Genomic DNA, 26,784 nt, shown 5'->3' on the forward strand with positions numbered 1-26,784 from the left:
GCTGGTCTCCTGGCTTCTCTGGCGCCTGTTACCTCTGTGGCCACCCACCGCATCCTCTAGCTCCGCTCGCAAAAAGCTGACATGGATTCCAAGAAAGCTTTGGAATTCCTACTTTTCACAGGGGATATCCTGTTTGGAGCAGAATTGGACAAAATTTTGGCTGTACTGGCTGCTGCCAAGATGGCTTTCCCACCCTCTGGCTTAGCTGTGCGGACTCAGACCTCTTCCTCCTCCTTTCGCTCCTTTTGCCCACAAGGTAAAGCTGAAGGTCAGTCCTTCCTCAGACAACTTCCTTGAAGTCTTCCAAACCTAAGCCCAAACAGGCATGGGCTACAAGACGTTCTCCTTCCCAGCCTGATGACAAACCCTTTGCTTGACAGGGCAGGCCTTCCCCTGGGAGACCCCAGGATGACATGCAGTCTTCTTCAGTTCACACACGTCTGGAGCCTGACCACTACAGATGCCTGAGTGCAAGAAGTACTCTTATGGGTACGCCGTCTAGTTCAAGAGGTGACCCCCTCATCAGTTCTTCTGCACAGGTCCTCCTTCAGACCCCGGCAAAGCTGCAGCCATCCAGGCGGTTGTTCAGTCTGTCCTGCAGTCTGGAGTGATAGTACCCATCCCTTGGTCACAACGCGGAACCGGTTTCTATTCCACCCTGTTTTTGATTAAAAAACCCAACAGGTTTCATCGACCTATCCTCAACGAGTTTGTCAGAGTACCCAGGCTTCATATGGAAACCTTCCGCTGTATTGTCCTGGCTATGGAGCCTGGGGACTTTATGATGTTTCTGGACATTCAGGATGCATGTCCTTATATCACCCTTTCACTAACGAGTTCTGTGGTTTGCTATATTTCTCTGACGTCCTAATGGATGCTGGGAACTCCGAAAGGACCATGGGGAATAGCGGCTCCGCAGGAGACTGGGCACAACTAAAGAAAGCTTTTAGGTCACCTGGTGTGCACTGGCTCCTCCCACTATGACCCTCCTCCAAGCCTCAGTTAGATTTTGTGCCCGGCCGAGGTTGGATGCACACTAGGGGCTCTCCTGAGCTTCTAAAAAGAAAGTATATAATTAGGTTTTTTATTTTACAGTGAGACCTGCTGGCAACAGGCTCACTGCAGCGAGGGACTAAGGGGAGAAGAAGCGAACCTACCTGCCTGCAGCTAGCTTGGGCTTCTTAGGCTACTGGACACCATTAGCTCCAGAGGGATCGACCGCATGGAACTGGCCTTGGTGTTCGGTCCCGGAGCCGCGCCGCCGTCCCCCTTACAGAGCCAGAAGCAAGAAGAGGTCCGGAAAATCGGCGGCAGAAGACATCAGTCTTCACCAAGGTAGCGCACAGCACTGCAGCTGTGCGCCATTGCTCCTCATACACACTTCACACTCCGGTCACTGAGGGTGCAGGGCGCTAGGGGGGGGGGCGCCCTGAGCAGCAATAAAAACACCTTGGCTGGCAAAAATACCACAATATATAGCCCCAGAGGCTATATATGTGATAATTACCCCTGCCAGAATCCATAAAAAAGCGGGAGAAAAGTCTGCGATAAAGGGGCGGAGCTATCTCCTTCAGCACACTGGCGCCATTTCTCCCTCACAGCTCCGCTGGAAGGAAGCTCCCTGGCTCTCCCCTGCAGTCTACACTACAGAAAAGGGTAAAAAAGAGGGGGGGCACTAAATTTAGGCGCAGTATATATATAACAGCAGCTATAGGGGACATAATTCAGTTAGTCCCTGCATTATATAGCGCTCTGGTGTGTGCTGGCATACTCTCACTCTGTCTCCCCAAAGGGCTTTTGTGGGTCCTGTCCTCTGTTAGAGCATTCCCTGTGTGTGTGCGGTGTGTCGGTACGGCTGTGTCGACATGTTTGATGAGGATAATGATGTGGAGGCGGAGCAGATGCCTATAGAAGGGATGTCACCCCCTGCGGGGCAGACACCTGAGTGGATGGACTTATGGAAGGAATTGCGTGCACGTGTCGACTCCTTACACAAAAAATTTGACGACATGCCAAATGCGGGACAGCCGGCTTCTCAGCTCGTGCCTGTCCAGGCGTCTCAAAGGCCATCGGGGGCTCTAAAACGCCCGCTACCTCAGATGGCAGACGAGGATGTCGACACGGATACTGACACCTGTGTCGACGACGATGAGTCTAGTCTAATGTCCACTAAGGCCATTCGTTGCATGATTGAAGCAATGAAAGAGGTGTTACAAATTTCTGATATAAACCCAGGTACCACTAAAAAGGGTATTATGTTTGGGGAGAAAAAACTACCCGTAGTTTTTCCCCCATCAGAAGAATTAAATGAAGTGTGTGAAGAAGCGTGGGCTTTCCCTGATAAAAGATTGGTAATCTCTAAGAAGTTACTAATGGCGTTCCCTTTCCCGCCAGAGGATAGGTCACGTTGGGAGACACCCCCTAGGGTGGATAAAGCGCTCACACGTTTGTCTAAAAAGGTGGCACTACCGTCTCCGGATACGGCCGCCCTAAAGGAACCTGCTGATAGAAAGCAGGAGGCGATCCTGAAGTCTGTATATACACACTCAGGCATTATACTTAGACCAGCTATTGCGTCAGCATGGATGTGCAGTGCTGCCGCTGCGTGGTCAGATTCCCTGTCAGAAAATATTGACACCCTAGACAGGGACACTATTCTGCTAACCATAGAGCATATAAAAGACTCATACAAAAGTCTTATACATGAGAGATGCACAGAGGGAGATCTGCCGGCTGGCATCTAAATTAAGTGCATTGTCCATTTCTGCTAGGAGAGGCTTATGGACTCGCCAGTGGACAGGGGATGCAGATTCAAAAAGGCACATGGAAGTTTTGCCTTATAAGGGTGAGGAGTTATTTGGGGATGGTCTCTCGGACCTAGTTTCCACAGCAACTGCTGGGAAGTCAGCATTTTTACCCCATGTTCCCTCACAGCCTAAAAAGGCGCCGTTTTATCAGGTACAGTCCTTTCGGACTCAGAAAAACAGGCGTGGAAAAGGCGGGTCCTTTCTGTCCAGAGGCAGAGGTAGGGGAAAAAGGCTGCAACAAACAGCAGGTTCCCAGGAGCAAAAGTCCTCCCCCGCTTCTTCCAAATCCGCCGCATGACGGTGGGGCTCCACAGGCGGAGCCAGGTACGGTGGGGGGCCGCCTCAAAAATTTCAGCGATCAGTGGACTCGCTCACAGGTGGATCCCTGGATCCTGCAAATAGTATCTCAAGGGTACAAACTGGAATTTGAGGCGTCTCCACCCCACCGGTTCCTAAAATCTGCCTTGCCGATTACTCCTTCAGACAGGGAGGCTGTGCTAGCGGCAATTCACAAGCTGTATTCCCAGCAGGTGATAATCAAGGTGCCCCTACTTCAACAAGGACGGGGTTACTATTCCACACTGTTTGTGGTACCGAAACCGGACGGTTCGGTGAGACCCATTTTAAATTTGAAATCCTTGAACACATACATAAAAAAATTCAAGTTCAAGATGGAATCGCTCAGGGCGGTTATTGCAAGCCTGGACGAGGGGGATTACATGGTATCCCTGGACATCAAGGATGCTTACCTGCATGTCCCCATTTACTATCCTCACCAGGAGTACCTCAGATTTGTGGTACAGGATTGCCATTACCAATTCCAGACGCTGCCGTTTGGACTCTCCACGGCACCGAGGGTGTTTACCAAGGTAATGGCGGAAATGATGATACTCCTTCGAAGAAAGGGAGTTTTAATTATCCCGTACTTGGACGATCTCCTAATAAAGGCGAGGTCCAAGGAGCAGTTGTTGGTGGGAGTAGCACTATCTCAGGAGGTGCTACACCAGCACGGTTGGATTCTGAATATTCCAAAATCACAGCTGGTTCCGACGACACGTCTACTGTTCCTGGGTATGATTCTGGATACAGTCCAGAAAAAAGTGTTTCTCCCGGAGGAGAAAGCCAAGGAGCTGTCATCTCTAGTCAGAGACCTCCTGAAACCAAAACAGGTATCGGTGCATCACTGCACGCGGGTCCTGGGAAAGATGGTGGCTTCTTACGAAGCAATTCCTTTCGGCAGGTTCCATGCCAGAATCTTTCAGTGGGACCTGTTGGACCAATGGTCCGGATCGCATCTTCAGATGCATCGCCTAATAACCCTGTCTCCAAGAACCAGGGTGTCTCTGCTGTGGTGGCTGCAGAGTGCTCATCTTCTAGAGGGCCGCAGATTCGGCATACAGGACTGGGTCCTGGTGACCACGGATGCCAGCCTTCGAGGCTGGGGGGCAGTCACACAGGGAAGAAACTTCCAAGGACTATGGTCGAGTCAGGAGACTTCCCTACACATAAATATTCTGGAACTAAGGGCCATTTACAATGCCCTAAGTCAGGCAAAATCCCTGCTTCTACACCAGCCGGTACTGATCCAGTCAGACAACATCACGGCAGTCGCCCATGTAAATCGACAGGGCGGCACAAGAAGCAGGATGGCAATGGCAGAAGCCACAAGGATTCTCCGATGGGCGGAAAATCACGTACTAGCACTGTCAGCAGTGTTCATTCCGGGAGTGGACAACTGGGAAGCAGACTTTCTCAGCAGGCACAACCTCCACCCGGGAGAGTGGGGACTTCATCCAGAAGTCTTCACGCTGATTGTAAATCGATGGGAACGGCCACAGGTGGACATGATGGCGTCCCGCCTAAACAAAAAACTGGAGAGATATTGCGCCAGGTCAAGGGACCCTCAGGCGATAGCTGTGGACGCTCTAGTGACACCGTGGGTGTACCAGTCAGTTTATGTGTTCCCTCCTCTGCCTCTCATACCAAGGGTACTGAGAATAATAAGAAAACGAGGAGTAAGAACAATACTCGTGGTTCCGGATTGGCCAAGACGAGCGTGGTACCCGGAACTTCAAGAGATGATCTCAGAGGACCCATGGCCTCTGCCGCTCAGACAGGACCTGCTGCAGCAGGGGCCCTGTCTGTTCCAAAACTTACCGCGGCTGCGTTTGACGGCATGGCGGTTGAACGCCAGATCCTGAAGGAAAAGGGCATTCCGGAGGAAGTCATTCCTACGCTGATTAAAGCCAGGAAAGATGTAACTGCAAAGCATTATCACCGCATATGGCGGAAATATGTTGCTTGGTGTGAGGCCAAAAAGGCCCCAACAGAGGAATTTCAACTAGGTCGATTTCTGCATTTCCTACAAGCAGGAGTGACTATGGGCCTGAAATTAGGCTCCATTAAGGTACAGATCTCGGCTCTGTCGATTTTCTTCCAGAAAGAACTTGCTTCACTACCTGAAGTTCAGACGTTTGTGAAAGGAGTGCTGCATATTCAGCCCCCGTTTGTGCCTCCAGTGGCACCTTGGGATCTCAACGTGGTGTTGAGTTTCTTAAAATCACATTGGTTTGAGCCACTTAAAACCGTGGATCTAAAATATCTCACGTGGAAAGTGGTCATGTTATTGGCCTTGGCTTCAGCCAGGCGTGTGTCAGAATTGGCAACTTTGTCATGTAAAAGCCCTTATCTGATTTTCCATATGGATAGGGCGGAATTGAGGACTCGTCCCCAGTTTCTCCCTAAGGTGGTATCAGCTTTTCACTTGAACCAACCTATTGTGGTGCCTGCGGCTACTAGGGACTTGGAGGATTCCAAGTTACTGGACGTAGTCAGGGCCTTGAAAATGTATGTTTCCAGGACGGCTAGAGTCAGGAAAACTGACTCGCTATTTATCCTGTATGCACCCAACAAACTGGGTGCTCCTGCTTCTAAGCAGACTATTGCTCGCTGGATTTGTAGCACAATTCAGCTGGCGCATTCTGCGGCTGGACTGCCGCATCCTAAATCAGTAAAAGCCCATTCCTCAAGGAAGGTGGGCTCATCTTGGGCGGCTGCCCGAGGGGTCTCGGCTTTACAACTTTGCCGAGCTGCTACTTGGTCAGGGGCAAACACGTTTGCAAAATTCTACAAATTTGATACCCTGGCTGAGGAGGACCTTGAGTTCTCTCATTCGGTGCTGCAGAGTCATCCGCACTCTCCCGCCCGTTTGGGAGCTTTGGTATAATCCCCATGGTCCTTTCGGAGTTCCCAGCATCCACTAGGACGTCAGAGAAAATAAGATTTTACTCACCGGTAAATCTATTTCTCGTAGTCCGTAGTGGATGCTGGGCGCCCATCCCAAGTGCGGATTGTCTGCAATACTTGTACATAGTTATTGTTAACTAAAGGGTTATTGTTGAGCCATCTGTTGAGAGGCTCAGTTGTTTTCATACTGTTAAACTGGGTATAGTATCACGAGTTATACGGTGTGATTGGTGTGGCTGGTAGGAGTCTTACCCGGGATTCAAAATCCTTCCTTATTATGTCAGCTCGTCCGGGCACAGTGTCCTAACTGAGGCTTGGAGGAGGGTCATAGTGGGAGGAGCCAGTGCACACCAGGTGACCTAAAAGCTTTCTTTAGTTGTGCCCAGTCTCCTGCGGAGCCGCTATTCCCCATGGTCCTTTCGGAGTTCCCAGCATCCACTACGGACTACGAGAAATAGATTTACCGGTGAGTAAAATCTTATTTTCAACAACATTGCCAGGTTCAGGCCCTGCTCTTTGGGCTGTCTACTGCACCCAGCGTCTTTACCAAATAATGGCAGTTATGACAGCACAACTGCATCATCAGGGGGTCAGACTACTCCCTTATCTGGATGACCTGCTCCTTCTAGCACACTCCCCAGTAGTCCTGCAGCGCCACCTCTAGCTGACTATTGCCTTCCTACAGCAACATGGTTGGCTAATCAACTGGAAAAAATCACCCCTCACGCCATCACAACGAATGCTACATCTAGGAGCTCTCCTAGAGTCTCGGGTGCAGACAACATTTCAACTCTGCAACACCGTGTTCGCAGACTGCTGCTGCACAGATGTCAGGTGTCCATCCACTCGGCCATGCAAGTCCTCGGCTCCATGGTCTCCACGTTCTACATGGTGGACTGCGCCCATTTCCATTCCTGGCCTCTACAACACCCGATCCTGTCCCGATGGAATGGGCAACCCCATCTGATCAGATCTCAGACGATAGATTTTTCTCCGGAGGTCCGACTGTCCCTCACCTGTCCCTCACCTGGTGACTCCGGGCAGACCACCTCAACTAGGGGTGATCCTTTTTGATTCCGGATTGAGTACTTGTCACCACGGACGCCAGTCTCCACAGATGGGGCACAGTAACCGGACAGCACTCCTTTCAAGGCCATTGGACTCCTGCAGAAAGCTGCCTACCAATCATTGTCCTGGAGCTTCAAGTGATTTACAGGGCTCTTACTCTAGCACAAAGTCTCCTCGGCTCAAACCAGTCCAGATTCAGTCCGACAACGCCACTGGAGTGGCTTACCTCAACCCCCAGAGCGGCACTCGAAGTTGGTTGGCAATGAAAGAGTTCACATTCTTTGGTGGGCCGAACGCCATCTTCCGGAAATCTGTGCGGTCTTAATCATAGAGGTAATCAACTGGGAGACAGACTTCCTCAGCCGGCAGGACATACATGCTGGCGAGTTGTCGCTATACCCAGAGGTCTTCCAGCCCCTTGTGCACAAATGGAGACATCCGGACGTGGACCTCATGGCCTCCCGTCACAACTGCAAGGTTCCCGTATATGGTTCCAGGAGAAGAGATTTCCATGCAGCCTTCATGGACGCCCAGAGCGTATGGTGGCATTTCCGTCTGCCGCACATATTTACTCCAGTCTCCCTTCTGCTGTGAGTTCTTCGGAAGTTCAAGTAGGAAGGAGGCACCGTCCTTCTGGTAGCTCCGGCATGGCCCAGGCGTCATTGGTTCTCTGATCTTCAGAGTCTTTTCACCGACGCTCCATTTCCACTTCCTCTCTGATCAGACTTGCTGTCTCAGGGTCCCTGTCTCCACCCGGACCTAACCAGTCTGTCTTTGATGGCATGGCTCTTGAATCATCCATCCTAAAGTCCAAAGGTTTTTCTCGCTCAGAGCATGAAAGTCGTTCCCTGTCAGGACCTACTACCACCACTGGAAGTGGTGAGGCATACCTACTTCTAGTGGTGTGCTGCACAACACTACAACTCTCTGGTGTTTCCTGGATCCTTACCTTCCTTCATCCTCATGTCCCTTCAATGGCTCCTTCGTGGGCAGCACGCCGCGGTGCATTTGCTGAACAATTGTGTATGATGGCCACGTAGTCTTCTGTCCATACCTTTCTCAGGTTTTATGCCTTTGATACATTCAATTCCCAGGAAGCTTCCTCTGGATTCTTCTATTCGCTCAAGAGCGTCCCCTACCTTGAACGACTGCTTTGGGACATCCCCATTGTCTCCTCTGTGGAGCCTATGGAACCTGAAAAAGTTCTGGAGAATTGTGGTATTTACCTTAGCTAACTAACCTCCTTCGAGGTCCATAGGGTAAACAGGGCGCCCATTCTAACGCACCTGGCTTCAATGGGTTTTTCTTCTCTTGGTTATCGATTCCCTTCTCTGATCTGTGAGAATGTGTTCTTGTGTCTACCAGGTCTTCCTTCTCTCCTTTTCTGCTCCTGCCTTGGGTTTGTTGATCAAATTGATCTGCCTCAGCATGGAGGAGGGGTATGGGGGGGGAATTACCAGAGCATCTTGAGATGCCTAAAAGCTTAACTGTTTGGTGCCCGGTCCTATCCACCACCTACATCCCATTGTCTCCCCTATGGACCTCAAAGAAAGAGAGTTAACTAAGGTAAGGCTACCATAACTCTTCTTATTTTATTATTATTATTCAATGATTTTTTCATATTTCCGGCAGTAGTTTAGAATCAGAAAAGTTATACCAAACAAAAAAGATGTCAGTACTTCATATCATTGAGTACCACCAGAGAAGAAGCAGTGGTGCTGAGCAGCTCTAGAGCGTGAGGAGCCTGTTATGTAGTGTCTTGTAGGACACATCCACCTTCCTATAATATATTCTGTAGAGGTCTCCAAGATGTTCTTGCTTTTGAATATGCAATTAATCATTTATACAAAAGGAAAAACTATGTTGGTATCTTTTCTATATAGTGACACTGGTAGTATGTAAATTGTAAGCGGACTCTGGTAGAGGGGCAGATGGCGGACCTTGGTAGGGAGGTATGAATCACAGAGCCATGTAGGGGTTCGAATGGCGGACATTTGTAGGGCATAAATAGTAGGGGTATATATAATAAGGGTAACACATAATAATAATAATAATAAATTATAATAAATAATAAAGGGTAACACATAAGGGTACACATAATGGTAGAGGTGTAAATAGTGGGTTGAGCACATAAGATGGTAGAGGTGTTAATAGTGGGGGTGTACATTGGTAAAGGTGTAAATAGTGGGGTGGGCACATTCACTGGTAGAGGTGTAAATAGTGGGGTGGACACTTACTGTACATTGGTAGAGGTGTAAATGCTAGGGTGGGCACTGGGTAGAGATTGTAATGCTAGGATGGACACTGGTAGAGGTGTAAATGCTAGGGTAGGCACTGGTAGAGGTGTAATTGCTAGGGTGGGCGCTGGGTAGAGATTGTAATGCTAGGATGGACCCTGCTAGAGGTGTAAATGCTAGGGTGGGCACTGCTAGAGGTATAAATGTTAGGGTGGACGTAGATAGAAGTGTAAATGCTAGGGTGGGCACTGGTAGAGGTGTAAATGTTAGGGTAGATGTAGATAGAAGTGTTAATGCTAGGGTGGATGGGTTGGGTGCAGGATCCCGATATTGAGGATGCCACCTGTCAGAATTCCAACACTTTTCAGTACCACTACCACTCCTCCTAGCCCTCCCTTCCTACAGCCTGACCCTAACTCTCCCCAGCATACTTACGTTCGAGTTACTAACTGTCCGTATTCCATTGCCTGTCTTGTGACTGCAGGCATCCTAACCGTTGGGATGCCAACTACATTCTGGGTAGACACTGGTAGAAGTGTAAATGGTAGGGTGGAAACTTGCAGGATGACTGCTATTGCGCCACCAAAAAAATAAAGAAAACAACGGTAAATAATTATTTCCTGTAAGTTCCGCAGTGTTACAGAAATTAAACCTATTAAACCCTTTTCATCTTTTTAGCACCCAAAGTGCAACAGATTGATAACAACTTGTGTGAAGTATCTTGGGAGCCTCTTCAGCCGATGAGGGGAGATGCAATTGTTTACATCCTTCAACTTACCAATGGGAAAGAGGTCGATCAGGTGCTTTTATAACTTAAAATGTCTTTATTTTATTTTACATTTTCCAGTTCTTTTCTGCATATTTGTATTTACACACATGAGCTGGAACTGTACTTGCTCTGTAAGGGTAAATTAATTGGATATTGTGCTCCCTGCTGTACTTTATATTGATATTTGGAGTCACATAAAATAATCAGGAGTCATAGTGCATGTATGCAGGTTGCGGATTTCAAGCTGTCTGTAATTCCTTTGTATAAAATACAAAAGTTTGCTTATTATACACCGAAGTTATAGAAGAATAGACGGCTTATTCATATGTTATTTACAAATATTAACATATTTTCTCTATCGTCCTAAGTGGATGCTGGGGTTCCTGAAAGGACCATGGGGAATAGCGGCTCCGCAGGAGACAGGGCACAAAAAAGTAAAGCTTTACTAGGTCAGGTGGTGTGCACTGGCTCCTCCCCCTATGACCCTCCTCCAGACTCCAGTTAGATTTTGTGCCCGAACGAGAAGGGTGCAATCTAGGTGGCTCTCCTAAAGAGCTGCTTAGAGAAAGTTTAGTTTAGGTTTTTTTTCTTTACAGTGAGTCCTGCTGGCAACAGGATCACTGCAACGTGGGACTTAGGGGGAAAGTAGTAAACTCACCTGCATGCAGAGTGGATTTGCTGCTTGGCTACTGGACACCATTAGCTCCAGAGGGATCGAACACAGGCCCAGCCGTGGAGTCCGGTCCCGGAGCCGCGCCGCCGACCCCCTTGCAGATGCTGAAGCGTGAAGAGGTCCGGAAACCGGCGGCTGAAGACTCCTCAGTCTTCATAAGGTAGCGCACAGCACTGCAGCTGTGCGCCATTTTCCTCTCAGCACACTTCACTGGGCAGTCACTGAGGGTGCAGAGCGCTGGGGGGGGGCGCTCTGAGAGGCAAATATAAACCTTATACAAGGCTAAAAATACCTCACATATAGCCCATAGGGGCTATATGGAGATATTTAACCCCTGCCTGACTGGAAAAATAGCGGGAGAAGAACCCGCCGAAAAAGGGGCGGGGCCTATCTCCTCAGCACACGGCGCCATTTTCTGTCACAGCTCCGCTGGTCAGAACGGCTCCCAGGTCTCTCCCCTGCACTGCACTACAGAAACAGGGTAAAACAGAGAGGGGGGGCACATTAATGGCTATATATATATATATTAAAGCAGCTATAAGGGAGCACTTAATATAAGGATATCCCTTGTATATATAGCGCTTTGTGGTGTGTGCTGGCAGACTCTCCCTCTGTCTCCCCAAAAGGGCTAGTGGGTCCTGTCTTCATTAGAGCATTCCCTGTGAGTTTGCGGTGTGTGTCGGTACGTGGTGTCGACATGTATGAGGACGATATTGGTGTGGAGGCGGAGCAATTGCCAAATATGCAGATGTCACCCCCCAGGGGGTCGACACCAGAATGGATGCCTTTATTTGTGGAATTACGTGATGGTTTATCTTCCCTTAAACAGTCAGTTGAGGACATGAGGCGGCCGGACAATCAATGCCTGTCCAGGCGCCTCAAACACCGTCAGGGGCTGTAAAACGCCCTTTGCCTCAGTCGGTCGACACAGACCCAGACACGGGCACTGATTCCAGTGACGACGGTAGAAATTCAAACGTATTTTCCAGTAGGGCCACACGTTATATGATTTTGGCAATGAAGGAGACGTTACATTTAGCTGATACTACAGATACCGTAAAACAGGGTATTATGTATGGTGTGAAAAAACTACAAACAGTTTTTCCTGAATCAGAAGAATTAAATGACGTGTGTGATGAAGCGTGGGTTGCTCCTGATAAAAAGTTGATAATTTCAAAAAAGTTATTGGCATTATACCCTTTCCCGCCAGAGGTTAGGGCGCGCTGGGAAACACCCCCTAAGGTGGACAAGGCGCTCACACGCTTATCCAAACAAGTGGCGTTACCCTCTCCTGAGACGGCCGCACTTAAGGATCCATCAGATAGAAAGATGGAAGTTATTCAAAAGAATATATACACACATGCAGGTGTTATACTACGACCAGCTATAGCAACTGCCTGGATGTGCAGTGCTGGAGTAGTTTGGTCAGAATCCCTGATTGAAAATATTGATACCCTAGATAGGGACAATGTTTTACTGTCGTTAGAACAAATAAAGGATGCATTTATCTATATGCGTGATGCACAGAGGGATATTTGCACACTGGCATCTCGGGTGAGTGCTATGTCCATTTCAGCCAGAAGAGCCTTATGGACACGACAGTGGACAGGCGATGCGGATTCAAAACGTCACATGGAGGTTTTGCCGTATAAAGGGGAGGAGTTATTTGGAGTTGGTCTATCAGACTTGGTGGCCACGGCTACTGCCGGGAAATCCACTTTTTTACCTCAAGTCACTCCCCAACAGAGAAAGGCACCGACCTTTCAACCGCAGCCTTTTCGCTCCTACAAAAATAAGAGAGCAAAGGGCTTGTCGTACCTGCCACGAGGCAGAGGAAGAGGGAAGAGACACCAACAGGCAGCTCCTTCCCAGGAACAGAAGCCCTCCCCGGCTCCTGCAAAAACCTCAGCATGACGCTGGGGCCTCTCAAGCGGACTCGGGGACAGTGGGGGGCCGTCTCAAAAATTACAGCGCGCAGTGGGCTCACTCGCAGGTAGACCCCTGGATCCTGCAGATAATATCTCAGGGGTACAGGTTGGAACTAGAGACGGATCCTCCTCATCGTTTCCTGAAGTCTGCCTTACCAACCGTCTCTTCCGAAAGGGAGAGGGTGTTGGAAGCCATTCACAAGCTGTACGCTCAGCAGGTGATAGTCAAAGTACCCCTATTACAACAAGGAAAGGGGTATTATTCCACTCTATTTGTGGTACCGAAGCCGGATGGCTCGGTAAGGCCTATTCTAAATCTGAAGTCCTTGAACCTCTACATAAAAAAGTTCAAGTTCAAGATGGAGTCACTCAGAGCAGTGATAGCGAACCTGGAAGAAGGGGACTTTATGGTATCCTTGGACATCAAGGAGGCGTATCTACACGTTCCGATTTACCCCGCACACCAGGGGTACCTCAGGTTCATTGTTCAAAACTGTCACTATCAGTTTCAGACGCTGCCGTTCGGATTGTCCACGGCGCCTCGGGTCTTTACCAAGGTAATGGCCGAGATGATGATTCTTCTTCGAAGAAAAGGCGTATTAGTTATCCCATACTTGGACGATCTCCTAATAAGGGCAAGGTCCAGAGAACAGCTGGAGACAGCTTTAGCACTATCTCAAGAGGTGCTAAGACAACACGGGTGGATTCTGAATATTCCAAAATCCCATTTAATCCCGACAACTCGTCTGCTGTTCCTAGGAATGATTCTGGACACGGTTCAGAAAAAGGTTTTCCTTCCAGAGGAAAAAGCCAAGGAGTTATCCGATCTGGTCAGGAACCTCCTAAAACCAGGAAAAGTGTCAGTACATCAATGCACAAGAGTCCTGGGAAAAATGGTGGCTTCTTACGAAGCAATTCCATTCGGCAGATTCCATGCAAGAATATTCCAAAGGGATCTGTTGGACAAATGGTCAGGGTCGCATCTGCAGATGCACCTGCGAATAACCCTGTCACCAAAGACAAGGGTGTCACTTCTGTGGTGGTTGCAGAAGGCTCACCTATTAGAAGGCCGCAGATTCGGCATTCAGGATTGGATCCTGGTGACCACGGACGCCAGCCTGAGAGGCTGGGGAGCAGTCACACAAGGAAGAAACTTCCAGGGAGTATGGACGAGTCTGGAAAAGTCTCTTCACATAAACATTCTGGAACTAAGAGCAATCTACAATGCTCTAAGCCAGGCGGAACTTCTCCTGCAAGGAAAGCCGGTGTTGATTCAGTCGGACAACATCACGGCGGTCGCCCATGTAAACAGGCAGGGCGGCACAAGAAGCAGGAGTGCAATGGCAGAAGCTGCCAAGATTCTTCGCTGGGCGGAGAATCACGTGATAGCACTGTCAGCAGTGTTCATCCCGGGCGTGGACAACTGGGAAGCAGACTTCCTCAGCAGACACGATCTTCATCCGGGAGAGTGGGGTCTACATCCAGAAGTCTTCAACATGTTAATAGACCGTTGGGAAAGACCAATTGTAGACATGATGGCGTCTCGCCTCAACAAGAAACTGGACAAATATTGCGCCAGGTCAAGAGATCCACAGGCAATAGCTGTGGACGCACTGGTAACTCCTTGGGTGTACCAGTCAGTGTATGTGTTTCCTCCTCTGCCGCTCATACCAAAGGTATTGAAGATCATACGGCAAAGAAGAGTAAGAACAATACTAGTGGTTCCGGATTGGCCGAGAAGGACTTGGTATCCGGAACTTCAAGAGATGCTCACGGACGAACCATGGCCTCTACCTCTGAGAAGGGACCTGCTACAGCAGGGTCCCTGTCTTTTTCAAGACTTACCGCGGCTGCGTTTGACGGCATGGCGGTTGAACGCCAGATCCTAAAAGGGAAAGGCATTCCAGAAGAAGTCATTCCTACCTTGATTAAGGCACGGAAGGAAGTCACCGTGAAACATTATCACCGCATTTGGCGAAAATATGTAGCGTGGTGCGAGGATCGGAGGGTTCCGACGGAGGAATTCCAACTGGGTTGTTTCCTACATTTCCTGCAATCAGGATTATCTATGGGTCTCAAATTGGGATCCATTAAGGTTCAAATTTCGGCCCTGTCAATATTCTTCCAAAAAGAATTGGCCTCTGTCCCTGAGGTCCAGACTTTTGTCAAGGGAGTACTGCATATACAGCCTCCTGTGGTGCCTCCGGTGGCACCGTGGGATCTAAATGTAGTTTTAGATTTCCTCAAATCCCATTGGTTTGAACCATTGAAAAAGGTGGATTTGAAATATCTCACATTGAAAGTGACTATGTTACTAGCCCTGGCCTCTGCCAGGAGAGTATCTGAATTGGCGGCTTTATCTTATAAAAGTCCTTATCTAATCTTCCATTCGGATAGGGCAGAACTGCGGACTCGTCCGCATTTTCTCCCTAAAGTGGTATCAGCATTTCATCTGAACCAACCTATTGTGGTGCCTGCGGCCACTAGCGACTTGGAGGACTCCAAGTTGTTGGACGTTGTCAGAGCCTTAAAAATATACATTTCAAGGACGGCTGGAGTCAGAAAATCTGACTCGCTGTTTATATTGTATGCACCCAACAAGTTGGGCGCACCTGCTTCTAAGCAGTCGATTGCTCGTTGGATTTGTAACACAATTCAACTTGCACATTCTGTGGCAGGCCTGCCACAGCCTAAAACTGTAAAAGCCCACTCCACAAGGAAGGTGGGCTCATCTTGGGCGGCTGCCCGAGGGGTCTCGGCATTACAACTCTGCCGAGCAGCTACGTGGTCGGGGGAGAACACGTTTGTAAAATTTTACAAATTTGATACCCTGGCAAAGGAGGACCTGGAGTTCTCTCATTCGGTGCTGCAGAGTCATCCGCACTCTCCCGCCCGTTTGGGAGCTTTGGTATAATCCCCATGGTCCTTTCAGGAACCCCAGCATCCACTTAGGACGATAGAGAAAATAAGAATTTACTTACCGATAATTCTATTTCTCGGAGTCCGTAGTGGATGCTGGGCGCCCATCCCAAGTGCGGATTATCTGCAATACTTGTACATAGTTATTGTTAACTAATTCGGGTTATTGTTAAGGAGCCATCTTTAAGAGGCCCTTTCTGTTATCATACTGTTAACTGGGTTTAGATCACAAGTTGTACGGTGTGATTGGTGTGGCTGGTATGAGTCTTACCCGGGATTCAAAATGCCTCCCTTATTGTGTATGCTCGTCCGGGCACAGTACCTAACTGGAGTCTGGAGGAGGGTCATAGGGGGAGGAGCCAGTGCACACCACCTGACCTAGTAAAGCTTTACTTTTTTGTGCCCTGTCTCCTGCGGAGCCGCTATTCCCCATGGTCCTTTCAGGAACCCCAGCATCCACTACGGACTCCGAGAAATAGAATTATCGGTAAGTAAATTCTTATTTTTTTTTTCTTGTATTGGAACTCTAGAAACAATTGTAAATACAAAGCGAGAATGTTTCCGTACTATAAATCTAATAAAAACCTATGTCCACATTACAGACAATAACAACATAATAAGTTCTGAGACATACCAGTATTCCTCATTTCACAATATAGCGTATTAAGTTGCACCCAGTCACACATAACTTTATAGGGATAACTGTTTTATGTACCTAGTAGTCTTTTGTAAATATATACAGTATGTGACTTAAATGGCAATAACCTTCTTCACAATACACGATGCCACCAATCAATGCAAGGCTCTTGTGATAAATCAACCAATCTGCATTCGGTACACAGCATTTTCTGATAGCTATGATGTTGCAAGCCAATCACACAAGATTAAGGTTCTCTTACGTCCTAGAGGATGCTGGGGTCCACATTAGTACCATGGGGTATAGACGGGTCCACCAGGAGCCATTGGCACTTTAAGAGTTTGAGAGTGTGGGCTGGCTCCTCCCTCTATGCCCCTCCTACCAGACTCGGTTTAGAAAATGTGCCCGGAGGAGCTGGTCACAGCTAGGGGAGCTCTCCAGAGCTTTTCTAGAAAAATGTTATTTTAGAGTTTTTATTTTACCCCTACTTATTACAGATTGACATATGCAATTCGACTGTGTATTCTGTTAAGGTGCACAGTCAGCGCTGACAAGGGGTCTCCCTTTGGTTATAAGCGCTGTGTGTGGGTTCTCTGTGTCTCTCTCGCCATTCTTGGGGAGGGGGGGGGGGACGGGACTCTGTCTGCCCTCCCCTGTGTGTGTGTGGACCGTTTTGTGGTCTCCTTTAGATAGGTCCAGGGACACTGTGTCATATGCTGCGGAGGATATGTCCTCCCAGGATGATCCCATTCCATGTAATCAGGATAGCACTGGTTTAGCACAGATTCCAGCAAGGGTTTTCCTCTATCAAATCTTGGATTTCTCAGATTTCAGACAGGGTTGCAAGTAATGAATCCGCAACCCAGGTATTACAGAACTCTATGGCAGTATGGCCCGATTCTGGTACCTCGGGACGCTCCGCTATATACCCCCACAAACGTGCGCTTGTCCGTGTCACGCAGGATGACACGGATACCGATTCTGACACCACAGACGGTAATGGGGATGTGTTGCGGGAGTCTGCCTCTTTTGCAAAGGGGGTGCAATTGATGATAGAGGCTCTCAGGGATGTGTTGAATATTAATGATACCACACCTGAGCAGGTTGAGGAGGCTTTTTTCACTGAAAATAAGAAAGCCTCGCTAACCTTCCCTGCGTCAAAGGAATTGAATGCTATATTTGAGAAAGCATGGGAAAACCCTGAGAAAAAATTCCAGATCCCTAAAAGGGTCCAGGTGGCGTTTCTTTTCCCTGAGGAGGATAGGGAAAATGGGAAAGCCCACCAATTGTTGACGCATCTGTGTCCAGACTCTCAAAAAAGGTGATTTTGCTTGTTCCAGGATCTACCGCCTTAAAGGAGCCGGCTGATCGAAAGATTGATAATACACTTAAATCAATGTACACAGCTTCGGGGGCCATATTACGTCCCACTATTGCTAGTGTATGGATTGCAAAAGCTATAGTAAAATGATCAGGCACCTTACTTGAGGATTTGGATACAATGGATAAGGGTGATTTGTTTTTGCGTAACATTCACGATTCAGCAGGTTTTATGGTAGAATCCATGAAAGACCTGGGTTCCATTGCTGCTGGGATCTCTTCTATGTCTGTTTCAGCTCGTCGGGGACTGTGGCTGCGCCAGTTGTCGGCCGACGCGGAATCCAGGAAGTGTGTGGAGTCCCTACCCTACACAGGTCAGGCTCTCTTTGAGGAAGCTTTGGATGCGTGGATATCCACTGCTACGGCGGGTAGGTCTCCGTTTCTTCCCTCAGCTGCACCTGCCCCGAAGAAATCCTTCTCTTCATCAGCATCGCAGTCCTTTCAGCCTAACAAGCCTAGAAAGGCCAAGCCGTCCAATACCTTCTTTAGGGGAGGTCGAGCTAAATCCAAGAAACCTGCTGCGGCAGGTTCCCAGGACACTAAGCCTGCTTCCAGTATGCCAAAGTCCTCCGCATGACAGTGGACCACGCGGCCTGGAGGTGGGGCCAGTGGGAGCGAGGCTTAGACAGTTCAGTCACGTCTGGGTATCGTCCAGCCTGGATCCCTGGGTGATAGATATTGTGTCCCAGGAATACAGGTTGGAATTTCAAAATCTCCCTCCTCCCCGATTTTTCAAATCAGGCTTGCCAGCTCTGCTGGCGGACAGGACTGTCCTACAATCAGCGGTTCAGAAGTTGGTGGTCGGCACAGGTTATTGTGCCAGTGCCTCCTCATTCGCAAGCCACTGGTTACTATTCGAACCTTTTCATGGTACCGAAACCGGATGGTCAGACCCATTCTGAACCTAAAACCACTGAACCCTTTTCTGAAGGAGTTCAAGTTCAAAATGGAGTCTCTCAGAGCGGTGATATCAGGTCTGGAAGAGGGGGAATTCCTAGTATCCCTGGATATCAAGGATGCGTACCTCCACATTCCGATTTGGCTACCGGCTTATCTCCGTTTTGCTTTACTGGACTGTCATTTCCAGTTCCAGGCCCTGCCATTCGGCCTCTCTACAGCAACAAGGGTTTTCACCAAGGTGATGGCGGAGATGATGGTTCTACTCCAAAAACAGGGGGTGAACATCATTCCATATCTAGACGATCTACTGATATAAGCATCATCTAAGGAGGAGCTGTTGCTGTCCATTGTACTCACAACCCGCCTACTCAGAGTCTATGGTTGGATTCTGAACCTTCCAAAATCTCATTTGGAACCAACCCGGAGGTTGTCTTTTCTGGGGATGATCCTCGACACGGAAGTGCAGAGGGTGTTTCTTCTGCAGGAAAAGGCGTTGGTGATACAAACAATGGTTCGGGATGTCCTGAAGCCACCCCGGGTGTCTGTTCATCAATGCATTCGCCTTTTGGGGAAGATGGTGGCCTCTTACGAGGCTCTCCAGTACGGGAGGTTGGGTCTCCTGGACAAGTGGTCAGGATCTCATCTACACATGCACCAGAGAATTCGTCTGTCGCCAAAGGCCAGGATTTCAGTCCTCTGGTGGCTCCAATTGCCTCACCTTCTGGAGGGCCGCAGGTTTGGGATTCAGGACTGGGTCCTTGTAACCACGGATGCGAGCCTTCGGGGCTGGGGCGCAGTCACTCAGGGGGAAACCTTCCAAGGAAGGTGGTCAAGTCTGGAAGCCGGCCTGCCAATCAACATCCTGGAACTAAAAGCCGTCTACAACGGTCTTCTTCAGGCAGCTCATCTTCTAAGAAATCGGGCCATTCAAGTACAGTGGGACAATGTAACGACAGTGGCTTACATAAACCGACAGTGCGGAACGAAAAGAAGAGCTGCAATGTCAGAGGTGACCAGAATCATCCTCTGGGCAGAATAACACGCGTTGGCGCTCTCTGCAATCTTTATTCTGGGAGTGGACAACTGGGAAGCAGACTTCCTCAGCAGACACAATCTCCATCCAAGGGAGTGGGGTCTCCATCGGAGGTGTTCAAGGAAATAACAGACCTTTGGTGGTTACCCCAAATAGACATGATGGCCTCTCGTCTCAACAAGAAGCTTCAACACGATTGTTCCAGGTCGAGGGACCCACAAGCAGTGGCAGTGGACGCCCTGGTGTCTCCGTGGAGGTTCCAGTCGTTGTACGTGTTTCCACCACTCCCACTCATTCCAAGAGTTCTAAAGCTCGTAAGGAGAACAAGAGTTCAAGCGATCCTCATTGCTCCAGATTGGCCAAGGCGGGCTTGGTACGCGGACCTTCTGAATCTCTTGCAGGAAGAACCGAGGCCTCTTCCTCTTCGGGAGGACCTGCTGCAGCAGGGGCTATTCGCCTATAAAGACTTACCGCGGCTATGTATGATGGCATGGAGGTTGAATGCCTGATACTAGCTTGGAAGGGCATTTCGAAGAAGGTCATTCCTACCCTGATACAGGCTTGGAAAGGAGTGAAGTCTAAACATTACCATCGTATTTGGAAGTACTATGTCTCTTGGTGTGAGTCCAAGAGGTTTTCTGCGGTGAAATTTCAACCCAGACATTTTCTCCTCTTCCTGCAAGCAGGTGTGGATATGGGCGTGAGGTTGGGATCTGTGAAGGTCCAGATTTCGGCCCTGTCCATTTTCTTCCAGAAACAATTGGCTGCCCTCCCTGAGGTCCAGACCTTTTTGAAGGAAGTTCTGCACATCCAACCTCCCTTTGTACCGCCTACGGCGCCTTTGGACCTTAACGTGGTGTTGCAGTTTCTCCAGTCGGACTGGTTTGAGCCTCTGCAGGAGGTTGAGGTCAAATTTCTTACATGGAAGGCTGTCACGTTGTTGGCCTTTGCTTCTACTAGACGTGTGTCAGAATTGGGGGCTTTGTCCTGGAAAAGCCCTTACTTGATCTTCCACGAAGATAGAGCTGAGCTCCGTACATGTCAGCAGTTTCTTCCAAAGGTTGTGTCAGCATTTCATATCAACCAACCTATTGTGGTGCCAGTGGCTACTGACTCCTCAATTTCGTCACAGTCCTTAGATGTTGTGAGGGCTTTGAAAATCTATGTGAAGAGGACTGCTCGTCGCAGGAAATCGGACTCTGTTTGTCCTGTATGATCCCAAGAAAATTGGGTGTCCTGCTTCAAAGCAGACTATATCTCGCTGGATTAGGTTCACTATCCAGCATGCATATTCTACGTCAGGATTGCCGTGTCCTAAATCTGATAAGGCCCACTCTATTCATAAGGTGGGGTCTTCCTGGGCGGCTGCCTGAGGTGTGTCGGCGTTACAACTTTGCAGAGCGGCAACTTGGTCTGGGTCGAATACGTTTGCTAAGTTCTACAAGTTCGATACTTTGGCCTCTGATGATCTGAAGTTCAGTCAATCAGTTCTGCAGGAGCCTCCGCGCTCTCGCTCCCGTTCTGGGAGCTTTGGTACATCCCCATGGTACTAATGTGGACCCCAGCATCCTCTAGGACGTATTATTATTATTATTATTATTATTATTATTATTATCCTTTATTTATATGGATAATAAGAGAAAATAGGATTTTGGTTACCTACCTGTGAATCCTTTTCTCGTAGTCCGTAGAGGATGTTGGGCGCCCGCCCAGCGCTTCGTTTTCCTGCAACCGTTATCTGGTTCAGTACAACTTTGTTTATTTGTTACTTGGTAAGTAATGTTTCAGCAGTTGCTGAGTTTTCCAAGCTAGTTAGCTTGATGTTCCTTGTATGTGTGAGCTGGTTTGAATTTTGCCACTATCTGTGTTAAATCCTTCTCTCGAAGATGTCTGTCTCCCCGGGCACAGTTTCTAGACTGAGTCTGGTAGGAGGGGCATAGAGGGAGGAGCCAGCCCACACTCTCAAACTCTTAAAGTGCCAATGGCTCCTGGTGGACCCGTCTATACCCCATGGTACTAATGTGGACCCCAGCATCCTCTACGGACTATGAGAAAAGGATTTACTGGTAGGTAACCAAAATCCTATTTTCTTGGCACCACCCTGATTTAAATTAGAGAAGTACCATCTTCACTTTTGTGTATGTTTTAATACTAATTTCTAAATATAGTACAGACAATGGGTTTTTGTTAAGAATAAACACAGCTATTATTTTTATTTTCATTTGAAGAATTTTTTTTACTTTTTTTTGCCAAGAACAGTGAAAGAAATTATTACTTTTTCTGTAGCTAAATATTTATTTTGTGGGGATTATGTTTTCCAGATATATCACACACTGTATTTTAACCATGTTTTTTCCTTTTGACCAGGTATACAAAGGAACGGACACCTCATTTACTTTTGCAAACTTTCAAACAAACTGTGAATACCGGTTTAGAGTTTGTGCCGGGCGGCAGTACCAAGATGCCAATGGATTGCAGGAGTTGTTTGGCCCTTACAGCCCCAACACCACATTCTCATCTCAACGACAGGAGTTGGACGTGCCATGTGCAAATGCGACACTGGAGGCTACAAAAAGCAAGAGGAAGCCTCTCAGCGACGAGCAGTTTGCCATTCTGCTCCTTATGATATTTGCCATTGTAGCATTTCTTTTCGCCGTTGTCATCCAATACTTTGTAATTAAGTAGATTTTAAGCGCCGTTCCCAAGGTTATCCTTACAGTTTTTTTTTTTTTTTGGTTTTTTTTTCAATATTTATGTTTAATTATTCTAATTAAATTTATAGATGGAAATGATTGTATTATATATAAGTGCATTTCCATTCTTGCTGCTCATTCATCAAGAGGCTGGATTAGTAGAATCCTCCTGTATATGGAACATAAAACATCATGAATCTCTTAGAAAGGGAATTTAAATCCTGTTATTCTAGGGCCGTGGTGTTAAATGCCTTAATACACTCAAAGGTCAAGATGGTGCTGTTCGTTTATGTAATGGACCGTTTGCTTTAAAAGCATGTCCCTTTTTAAATGTTCAGCTTTGTATGTGGTAGCTCACAAAAGCATTGTTTGTTACACAAGTGTATGTGTCTGTTTTCACAATGTCCTGTGGTCTTAATGGAGAAGAGTAGTGAAATCACAAATTGCACCTGCGGAAAATAAGACTTGGTAACATTCACAAATATGCTTTGAAGAATTTGGTTAATTTTTAAAAGCCTTTTCCTATTGGGTTATAACAGTCACCAGGTCACATGTTGTAGTCTTGTCTTGTAGGAATTGTATTTTTCTTCCCAGCAGGAAGAGCTGCACATGATGCAAGTACTTTACTTCTGTTAGCTGGGTCCCAAAAAAAACCTGAGGCACACAGCAAACCGACATGGAAGGGCTTTGTGTTACAGTCTCTTAATTTGGACATGCCTGTTCGAAATGTCCCTTGTAAGATTGTTTCAGGCTAGCATTATTTCAATGTTAATTTTAAAACTTTTCATTTCAGTTGAGATTGCTGTCTGGGTTGCTTAACAGACAGCGGAAACAACTTCCATTAACCTTTGACCTTTTTTTTTTTTTTTTTTTAAAGGGCATCAATGATGAACAAGTATTGCTCATTCCTTTATAAATTATGTTTTCAACAAAAATTTAAGTAAAATAAATTGCCCATGAGTCCAGTTTGCTTATTCCGTGAACTAAAAAATTGTTATGGTGGGTAGAAGCTCTTAAGTCCGTGAATATTGTACTTTTGTTGTTCATGTGATGAGGCAATTTCCCTGAACATGATGTGTTTATAACTCCCATTGGATCTTTTATATATGTGCAAGATGCGAAAAGAGTCTGGTGTAATGGCTCATTGTGTTGGGGGAAAAAAGGGAATTAAAACATTTTTTGTGAGTACGGTATTGCCAAATCATGTTTCATATGGGGGCAAATTTAAATGTACGGCTTCTATTAGTGAAAGTTCTAGAAATTTGGGAGGAATCTTTTGAGATCATTGCGAAGCACTGTGTTTATTTCATTGAAATAATGATGTGATTTACTTTGGAAAGTGATTAAGATATGTCTCTAAATATGGCGGATAGCAGCTGGCTCTAAATACAGCAGATATTTAGTGAAACTGGTACACTAGTTGGGTTATGATTGTGTTTAACAACTTCTGTATCTCCTAGCAACCAGATGTTTGCATTCATTTTGTAAATTGTATACTGAATTTATGAGTTAGAATTGTATTAGTTGCTAAGGGTTACATCACCAATTGTAGACCTACCTGTGCAGTAGTTTTCATGCATGCTCCCCAAAATGTTACAAAAAACATTTATGCAATTATGTAGAAACTTTATTTCGTACCTGTTAAACATGCTTTGCAGCAATACATTCTACAGTCATATTGTGATTATTGAATAGTCATTAAAATATACACGCTTAAATATAAATCTTCCCAAATTCAACTTTAGTCTGGATTACGGAAAAAAACAAATTGGCAAATATTAACAGATAAATCTTTTCCATGGAGAACCTCAAATATGTAAATATTAACATAGAAATCTACAGATTTTTAAGCGTATTTAATGTAGTAAGATGGCATAGCCAAAGTGTTGCCCTGCAGCTTGAAATTGAGTGCGGAACATTTATACAAATCACAAATGTGGAACATAATCTCCATTATGTCTAAATTATGTTCCTTATACAAATAGAGATTAGTCTTTGCTTTTCTTACTGTGCATTTGTTATTACAAATAGTTCTTATTGTTAGAAGAAAAAACTAAGTACATATTTGTTTATTTGTATAGCGCTGTTCTATTACCATCTATCAAATGCAGACAAATCCCACAAAGTTAAGCGAACAGTTGCGTAACATTACATTTTTATTTGCCCATCCTTGACAGAAATTACGTCTGCCTCTATAAAAACTTTTTTTTTTTTCCAGAAACTTTTTTAAATGAAAACACTGTGAAAGCATTTTCCGAGTTAACACTGTAAACAGTATATGAAATCTATGTTCTAGAATAGGCAATGATTTGGCTCACTCTCTATTCATTATTGGCTGTTAAGCAAATGTGTAAGTTTAAATGTACTGGTTGTATTTTTTTTTTAAATAGATCTATAGTACTGAAGCGTTTTATAGAGGTAGTCCAATGGGGTCTTTTTGAGAGGTAAAATAAACAGGTTTTCTTTTTGGATGTCTTGCTACCTTTGTACGTAGTAGGTCTATCATATTCACAGAAATTGAAATTTGGACAAAATACCAAGGGTGGAATGCGGTGTGCTGGGAGTGCCTCCAGTATAAAAGAGCGGTGGCATTCCGTGGCCAGTACTTCCTTACATGTTATAGAGGTGATCAGGAAAATAAGCGAATATTGCCTTGGCTAATAAATGCTAATGTGTACAGCTGGACAGTGCAGTGCTGTCCAGTGGCACATTGTGCTGAATTGAATTCCCTAGCAACGATGATAAATTGTGGCCTTTCATAGATTCACATTTGAATATGGGTAGATTTGACACCAAAAAGAAATGAACTGTTAATGATATTGCTACATCCACAGGACGCACCATCCTTTTACAAATATGTGCCTTGTAAAGAGTATAAATTGAATACAGAAGACATTGTGACTTTCCGTTTTATTTCTGAAATTGCGGAATTAAATTTCCAGCTGCTCAACAGGTCAGGGATATTGCCGAAGTTTCAATTTGCACAATCGCTATACAGCAAACAAGTGAGAGATTCTTCAATTGATTTATAAATTATTTGACTGTAAAAGAGACGTTAGAGTAAGACGGCATTCATACGCTTTAAGCCGGTATTATACAGGTTGCATAATCAGTAGTGTCTAAAACAGCTGGAGCAATATCCGATGAATCGGTGCTCATCTGGATGCCTTTAGTCCCAATTCTTTGCTGCAGGCATTAGATACTGTAATCTCCAGGTAGCTGTGAACACGTTGGCATTGCTCTGCCTGATTATATGTGATTTCCTTTAATTAAAATGTATTATTAAAAGCTGGAAATTGAAACAAGTTTCTAAATGGGGTTCGGTATGGGATCCCGGCAGTCAGGATGCCGGCGTTCAGAATACCGACATCCCGACAGCCTGAAATCCCGTCAGAGGCGCTGGAACAAAGTAACCCTAATCCACAGCCTAACCCTTGCGGCATACTTACGTTCGGGATTCCAGCACCTGTATTCTGACCGCCGGGATGTCAACAACATCCCATTAAATGATGCTATATCACCCTGTATAGTGAGAGTTATTTACGTAAATATATTTGTAACTTTTAATAGATTTGCATTTTGAGATCTAACCCTTTAGGATACTGGTATTTTAAAAAATAAACATTAGCAATTTGTTCATATTCCAATATACCAGTAATTGTCTGATTCCATTAGATATGCAGCAGGTTTTTAAGATTCTCTGTATTCACATATATCTAGATAAGAAGGCAGGCAAAACCATATGTTTCTTGCCTGACCATAGTGGAGGTGGCCAAGTAGGGATCAGTATTCATAATGCTAGTGATATCACAGATGTCACTAATTCCTATTGAATTAATAGGCTGGATATTGGTTCAGCACACAAGCAACCGTCTCCACTATGTAACGGGGATATATATATATATATATATATATATACACAGAAATAAGCAAACTGCGGCACTCGGGGACTGATAGAAGAATCAATGTATTAAGCAATACAAGATATCCATCGACGTTTCGGGGAATTCAACCCCTTTCTCAAGATGTGCAAGTGTCACTTGCACATCTTGAGAAAGGGGTTGAATTTCCCGAAAACGTCGATGGATATCTTGTATTGCTTAATACATTGATTCTTCTATCAGTCCCCGAGTGCCGCAGTTTGCTTATTTCTGTGTTCATACCCTTCTGAGGGCACCAGGGCATGTAGCCAGCTGTGGGAGTGCCGGGCTTTCCATACAATATATATATATATATATATATATATATATATATAGTTAGTGAAGGGAACATGATGTATTGCATGGCATGTGTAGCTATTAGCCAACAGCTGATTGTTTGTATCCTTTGCCTTTAAGCATTAAGTGATTTGTTTTATTTTCCATATTTTCACTGCAATATGCCATTCATGAACAGTGTGATGCTTTCACCACTGTGTTATCACTGCAATATGCCATTCATGAACAGTGTGATGCTTTCACCACTGTGTTATCACTGCAATATGCCATTCATGAA

General features: G+C 46.3%; 1 protein-coding gene across 3 annotated transcripts in view; it reads left to right on the plus strand.

Annotated features, from left to right (window-relative positions):
- The window catches only part of LOC134949123 (fibronectin type-III domain-containing protein 3A-like), a 234,524-nt gene extending 208,288 nt beyond the window's left edge, over positions 1–26,236 (plus strand). For 2 of the 3 annotated variants that reach the window (XM_063937520.1, XM_063937522.1), the window contains exons 25-26: positions 10,037–10,158; positions 21,965–26,236. In XM_063937520.1, the coding sequence (XP_063793590.1) occupies positions 10,037–10,158; positions 21,965–22,282 (440 nt within the window). In that variant the 3' untranslated portion in view covers positions 22,283–26,236. The remainder of the gene's footprint in view (positions 1–10,036; positions 10,159–21,964) is intronic. The other variant, XM_063937521.1, reaches the window with a different exon arrangement.
- Positions 26,237–26,784: the final 548 nt, after the last annotated feature.

This window comes from Pseudophryne corroboree, chromosome 8, assembly GCF_028390025.1.
Source record: "Pseudophryne corroboree isolate aPseCor3 chromosome 8, aPseCor3.hap2, whole genome shotgun sequence".
Classification (NCBI taxonomy): Eukaryota; Metazoa; Chordata; class Amphibia; order Anura; family Myobatrachidae; genus Pseudophryne; species Pseudophryne corroboree.